Here is a 7300-nt window from a genome sequence, read left to right as displayed (position 1 = left end):
ATACAGTGTATATATATATTATATATATATAGAGAGAGAGATCCAAAAGAAACAGCGGCACTCGAGGATTTTCGTGAAGCAATGAAAATTGTATTCAAAAAAGGTTACAGATAGCCAACGTTTCGGGGCTTACATGCCCCTTTGTCAAGGTGTATATACACCTTGACAAAGGGGCATGTAAGCCCCGAAACGTTGGCTATCTGTAACCTTTTTTGAATACAATTTTCATTACTTCACGAAAATCCTCGAGTGCCGCTGTTTCTTTTGGATCTCTGCATTTCTTCCACAGAAGGCACCGGGGTACCTTTACGCCAGTCAGGAGAGTGCCAGTCCCATTTGGGATATATATATATATATATATATATATATATATATATTTAGATAGACATATATTTGTGTATTTTTTTTTATATACTGTATGTATGTATGTATGTATGTATGTGTGTCTGTGTAATATATATACTGCACACACATGCATACACACATTTTAAAATAGACTTCTTGAAAAAAACATTTACAATTTCATTTTAAGAATGAGAGGGTAATGCAGTTTAATGAGGCTGAAATGGGTGTGGCAGTATACACACAAGCTTGGGTGAGGAGCATTATAGAAGATACATAGTTCTTTCAGATGGTTCCGCTCTTTAATCACCGGTCATCAGCACATCAGGGAAATTCAGAGCTGTATGAGCCTCTCTTCTGCTCAAGCCATTATGATCGGGATAACGCAGTGTGGCTGCTGCACAAGAGTTCCAATATAATCACAGCAAAATTCATGACCGTAACTAGTGTGCAATAGGTGGAGTCACACCTGTAAATTTAGGATGCCCAGTTTAATGTTAGTGGAGCTGTGCTGTCATGCAGTCCCAGCTAAAGTGCCAAAAAAACAAGTGAGCAGGCATCCTCAATCCAACATGGCTTCCAACTGCTCAGCAAGGTCATCAAACATTGTACTGATGTCATCTAGGATGTTCTTGGTCAGTGGCGCAGTCTCACTGCTGGGAAAAGCAAGACATGTTACACCAGCTGTCACTGAGTAGGACTCCATACTCCCGCCCAAAGAGACATTTTGTTTTTAATTCTTCCCTTGTAATTACCTGATACTTTCTTCCCTCAGCACTTGCTTGTCTTCGGTTTTCGGTTGGGAGTTTGCATACATCAACTGTCCAAGTTGCGAGTTTTCGTTGCTCTGTGGAGGCAGTATGTTCCATTCTCTAATGACAGCGCAAGGCTCGTTCCTCCATAACGTCGGTTTTGCACTAGCGGCAGGACCACCTTTCCCCCATGATGGCTTTTGTAACACTAATTCTGGCCCGGATATCACCAAGTGAGTCTGATAGCCTGTAGCACATTAAAAAAATATGAATTATGTTTCTGAGAAACTACGACATAAATATGGAATAAATATTCCCGAACACATAAACTACATCATAATTTGTGGCAAAAAAAACCCCAGTGGGAGTGGTTTCCATAAGTAAATATTTAAAAAGTATCTGAAAAAGTAAAGAATAAGTAAAAACATTTCACTTGTTGTTAATTATTGGGTAAATCAAAATGAGATACAAAGCAGACTATTAATAACTGGCGAGCATATTCAGGTAGAACAACTAGAAGATATTCTGTGGGTATTGTCTGGGTTATTTTTACTCCAGAAGAGTGGAGATTGGAGGCCACACTTTTAATCTGTTAAACGCTCCAACGGGTACAGGTTAAACGCTCCCACAGGTACAGTAAAGGCTGGGCAGCCTAATTCAATGTTAGAGGAAGATGGCTCTAAATCCGCCAGTAGTCCAAATCATCTCAATGAGGATCTGATTTTGATCAGGACTCCATGGAAATGTAACCAGCAAATAAACATTTTATCAGAGTGAGCCTGTCTGTATGGTGTGCCATCACCACTACATTTGTTGAAGTAAAATGTAAATAAAAAAATAAATCTAACCCCACTAAATATATTGCACAACGTGTAATGTGCCACATTAAATAGATTTGGAAACCACCTATTCTGATTCTGGGGTCTATTTACTAAGCCTTGGATGGAGATAAAGTACCAGCCAATCAGCTCCTAACTGCTATTTCACAGGCTGTGTTTGAAAAATGATAGTTAAGAGCTGATTGGCTGGTACTTTATCTCCATCCAAGGCTTAGTAAATAGACCCCTCTGATTTTAGATATTTTTGTACCATCAATTTTATAAAAAAAACAATGTTTGGCGACTATGGCCACTGCTCTGTTGCTTTATCAGGGCAGAATAAGATGTATCTGTTCTGCCTTATAGCACACTACAACACTGCTGTGTATGCTAAATTAGACAACCAATTACAGCTCTGAACTTATTAGCAGCTGTTGGGTGTCATTCCGAGTTGATCGCTCGCTAGCAGTTTTTAGCAGCCGTGCAAACGCTATGCCGCCTCCAACTGGGAGTGTATTTTAGCTTAGCAGAAGTGCGAATGAAAGGAACGCACAGCGGCTACAAAAACATTTTGTGCAGTTTGAGCAGCTTCAGACTTACTCAGCGCTTGCGATCAACTTCAGACTATTCAGTTCCTGTTTTGACGTCATGAACACGCCCTGCGTTCACCCAGCCACGCCTGTATTTTTCCTGGCACGCCTGCGTTTTTCCGAACACTCCCTGAAAACAGTCAGTTGACACCCAGAAATGCCAACTTCATGTCAATCACTCTGCGGCCAGCACTGTGACTGAAAAGCTTCGCTAGACCCTGTGTAAAACTACATCGGCCGTTGTGAAAGTATGTCACGCGTGCGCATTACGCCGCATGCGCAGAACTGCCATGTTTTTGCATCGTCGCAGCGCAGCGAACATTTTCAGCTAGCGATCAACTGAGAATGACCCCCGTTATCCGTTTTATTGCACAAAAGCAGAAATCACTCCAACAGTAGCTCATACCGTAACATTCATCTCTGCCAATTTAAGACAAATTGTTCCCATAATTCGTAATTTATTATATGATCAACAGTATCCTCTGATAATTAATAAAACAGGCCTGCTATTACCACACAAAACGACACTGGTGTTTTTAAAATGCACAAACCAACAAAGCTTTGTCTGGTTGACTTGTCTGCTAAAGATATGAAGCTTTAACAAATAACTTTTCTGTGGAAGTGGAATAATAGATCTACAATGTCTAAGTCAGTCAATAGATCAACAAAATATGGTCGATATGCATTAGGTCAACAAGTACAAAAGGTTGACATTGGTTAAGGTCGACAAGGTGAAAAGGTCAACAGGACAACGGTCGACCCAACTTTTGGGTTTTTTTCCGGCCAAATCAGTACAAATATGTTCTCTCGCCACGCTTTGGGCAAGGCTACTATTCTCAATAAAGGTGCACGTGGATAGTAAATCAAGCAAAGGTTGGGAAAACATGTAAAAGAAAACCCCCAGAAGGTGTTGACCATTGTCATGTCACTATTTTGAGCCTGTTAACCACATCGTGTGGACCTATTGACTGCTGACCAATACATTGTCATCTTGATCTCCTTTTCTATCCTCAGTACAAACCAGAGTGTCAGTGGCCATCTTCATTTCTAAGCAAGAAAGCGGAATCTGGTTCCTCTCTTCTACTTACCATGGGTATGTCGCCAGCAGTAGGCAGGAAATGCCAGAAGAAAAAAGGTGAGAGACAGATAAAAAGGCAAATAACTTAAATAGTATGTCTTAAACAAATATGAAGACATTTGAACTATGCCAATAGGCTTCACGGTGCATTTAGCCACATTGTGTGTATAAATTATACACAGAGAGAGAGAGAGAGAGAGAGAGAGAGAGAGAGAGAGAAATACTTGTTACTAAGGGGTAGATGTACTAAGCCATGGAGAGTGATGAAGTGAAGAGAGATAAACTACTAACCAATCCCCGTCTATCATTTTACACCGCCTGCAACAGGACAGTTAGGAGCTGATTGGCTAGCAGTTTCTCTCTCTCCACTGCTTAGTAGAACTCTCACTAATGCTTGATTCATTTCCCCCTTTAGTGTGATGACTGTGGCATCTGAACTTAAATTTTGCTATGTCCCCCTAAAGGAGATTGTATGGCCAAAAATAAATTGGAGCATGGCAAATTATCCATCTGAGTGCATACTCCATCACTCGGGGGAGGTAATCTGTTCATTTCATATGTACCAAAGAAACATGCTTCGTCTACAGTGCAGAAGTGAGTGGATAGGACATTTTTGCTTCCAGTGAATTAAACAAACCCTCATTTACTTTCCTTTTGCAAAGTATAAAGTAACTTAATATCACCAAATGCAAGCTATAGATTACGGTACCTGCTCTCTCAGCTTTCTCTCCCGATATCGCTTCGTAATTCCCTCCTCTCTCAAGCTTCGCTATTCTGGCAACAACAGTTTCTTGTACTTGTGGACCATTCAATGTGATTGTATCTGTTGACACAGGTGTAACTGGGGTCTTTTGGTTCTCCTCATACAGACCACATGCATCTTTGTCTTTGACCTTAGGCCTTCTCTTCACTGTGTCGGACTCGGTGAGATTGAATTCAGGCTCCACATTAACTTTAGAATCAGGAGTCCCAGGTGGCTGTTTAGCCTCTGTGTTTGGCTTTGGGCTTAGTTGGGGTTTGGCTCCTATTTGTGGTCGTGCTGCAGGCTGTGAAAAAAGTTGGGCCTCAGGGCTCGCACATGGCTGCTTTTTCGTTACTGGAAAGATCTGAGTCTCTGATCTGGCCTCTGAGTTCACGTACATTTGTGGTTCTGTAGTTAACACTTCTGGTGTTGCCCCAGATTCTTGTTTGGATGCTGGTTGTTTGGGCCTTTGTTTGATGGTAAGGTTTCCTTCCTCTGCAAAAGGAATGCTCTCACTGGAACTGTGTTGTGAAGAGATCGTTTCCTCTTTTTTCTCATCTTCCTGTTTCACTGCAAGTGGCACAGATAATCTCCCTCCCACCCCAGCGGCAGACTCACTTACGGTCCTTCTTCGACCACCAGGACTATCTAAGACCTCTTTTTTGCAAAACTCAGATGGCCTTAACTCTGACCCACCCTCCAGCTGTGCTGCAATGCTTTTCACCAAGCTGTGCCCCCCAGCTGAGCCATCTACACTAGACATAGAGCTTAGTCTCTTAGGAGGTGGAGGAGGTGGTCCTTTTCTGCGTGCTCTTACAGCAAACGATTGACTCCGCTGGACTTTCTTATCAGGCTGTCCATTTGCCAGGGAGCTACGACCTGGACGGCGGGTTAATGTAGCATAAGACCCCAACGTTCCGGTGCCTGATGTAGCACCTTTCTCCTCCTCCTCCTCCGGCTCTCCATCTGACAATGCATAGCGGCACACACTTAGTGAGCGCTTTTTAATAGAGGGTTTTGGAGGTGGTACCGGTGGCTCTGAACGGACTAAACAACCATTTTGGACCCCAATAAGCCACTGAGATTGGTCCATCCCCTCAGGCAAATTCCTCTCTGGTAAACTATTTGATTCTAACACTTGAAGGTTAGGGAGCAGTGGTGTGCGGGAAGTTGCAGAGTCTTGAGAGTTACCAGAACCCTGTGAGCGAGAACTAATACTCTCCTGACTGTATGAGCGCCTTTCTGCACACAGCGATTCCCCTCCATGAGTTAGCGCACGCTGCAGTTCCCGGCTCAATTCCACATTCTGAAATGTCTGTAGTTTAGGTGTAACCGGTGGTTCTCCATTCTCCAGAGGCTCAGCAACAGGGGCAGTAGTCCGGGAATAAGGTATCCTGGATCTCAAGGTGCCACCTACTGTGTATCCTTTCTGGAGATCTAGCAAACGTTTCACACCCAGGAGTAACTTCTTCTGGTGTCCTAAGGAATAAACAATTGGTCAGTTAAACAAATAGATACTAGATACTAAATTTCCCTGTTCCAAGATGAAAATGGGTTGTTTGCAAGTTTAACTTTCTCCCACCTAATTTGTGAATTCCTATCTCTTGCAGGTCCTCCCAGGTAAGTTCAGTCACATTGCTCAGAGATTCATATCCATTCTCCGATAGTTGTTTGTGGTACTCGGGAAGGCCCAGGTGAGTTAACCAATCCCACACGTCTGCCTAATTATGCATAGGAGAACAGAAAATATCAAATAAGCAGCACAAATAGAACTTATGTTATGATCACTGTGGGGACTGAATCAAGTTCATGATTTACAATGATCTAACCTAAAATCGTGAGCTATAGTCTTGGGACACACAAACTGAAAGGATTGCAAGTATAGTTTACGATTACAACTCTCTAACAAAACCTACGTCTCTAATTTTATTGCATTGCTTAAATTGAACAGTTAGAGCATACATATGTGAGCAAACTGTATTTTATATATGTAATTAAATATATTTATGTAGGTTATTTGTACCAGGTATATGTACTCTGTAATCCCATATTGATAAAGTAAATATTATACAGAGAACTCTGTGGATGTTGTATGATATTTCATGTGGTGAAAGGGCTAAATCAGGAAAGATTTATAAGGTATCAAGGTTGGTTTAGAAGCAATCAAGGAACAGCGTAGGGAAAGAGTGAAGTTATAATCATCCTCTTATAAACGAATGTAACAAATCTGTTGAGAAATGTGTGTGGGGACTGCAAAGTATGGGTTGGTAATTGTGGTCATATAAAAGGATTCTCACAGGTGTTTTATGAGGAAGTCCATCTGCCACACTCAGCTTGCTGATCTCAGTGGAAATTTTCTTCCTGTGCCCAGGTTTTGTCACCCCAATGGCTGTCAGGTCCTGTAGAATAAAATAAGAATTTACTCACCGGTAATTCTATTTCTCGTAGTCCGTAGTGGATGCTGGGACTCCGTAAGGACCATGGGGAATAGCGGCTCCGCAGGAGACTGGGCACAACTAAAGAAAGCTTTAGGACTACCTGGTGTGCACTGGCTCCTCCCACTATGACCCTCCTCCAGACCTCAGTTAGGATACTGTGCCCGGAAGAGCTGACACAATAAGGAAGGATTTTGAATCCCGGGTAAGACTCATACCAGCCACACCAATCACACCGTATAACTCGTGATACAATACCCAGTTAACAGTATGACAACAACTGAGCCTCTCAACAGATGGCTCAACAATAACCCTTTAGTTAAACAATAACTATATACAAGTATTGCAGACAATCCGCACTTGGGATGGGCGCCCAGCATCCACTACTGACTACGAGAAATAGAATTACCGGTGAGTAAATTCTTATTTTCTCTGACGTCCTAAGTGGATGCTGGGACTCCGTAAGGACCATGGGGATTATACCAAAGCTCCCAAACGGGCGGGAGAGTGCGGATGACTCTGCAGCACCGAATGGGCAAACTC

General features: G+C 42.4%; 1 protein-coding gene across 5 annotated transcripts in view; it reads right to left on the bottom strand.

The window, feature by feature from the left end:
- Nucleotides 1–520: 520 nt before the first annotated feature.
- Nucleotides 521–7300, bottom strand: part of CASKIN2 (CASK interacting protein 2) — a 69296-nt gene continuing 62516 nt past the window's right edge. For 4 of the 5 annotated variants that reach the window (XM_063960624.1, XM_063960622.1, XM_063960623.1 and 1 more), the window contains 5 exons: nucleotides 6620–6721; nucleotides 5905–6043; nucleotides 4290–5801; nucleotides 1098–1341; nucleotides 521–998 (listed from right to left, as the gene is read on the bottom strand). In XM_063960624.1, coding sequence (XP_063816694.1) covers nucleotides 905–998; nucleotides 1098–1341; nucleotides 4290–5801; nucleotides 5905–6043; nucleotides 6620–6721 — 2091 coding nt within the window. In that variant the 3' untranslated portion in view covers nucleotides 521–904. The remainder of the gene's footprint in view (nucleotides 999–1097; nucleotides 1342–4289; nucleotides 5802–5904; nucleotides 6044–6619; nucleotides 6722–7300) is intronic. The other variant, XM_063960625.1, reaches the window with a different exon arrangement.

The sequence above is a fragment of the Pseudophryne corroboree genome, chromosome 3 (genome assembly GCF_028390025.1).
Source record: "Pseudophryne corroboree isolate aPseCor3 chromosome 3, aPseCor3.hap2, whole genome shotgun sequence".
NCBI classification, from domain to species: Eukaryota; Metazoa; Chordata; class Amphibia; order Anura; family Myobatrachidae; genus Pseudophryne; species Pseudophryne corroboree.
The sequence above is the reverse complement of the archived record's forward strand: the minus strand, read 5'-3'. Positions and strand labels throughout refer to the sequence as shown.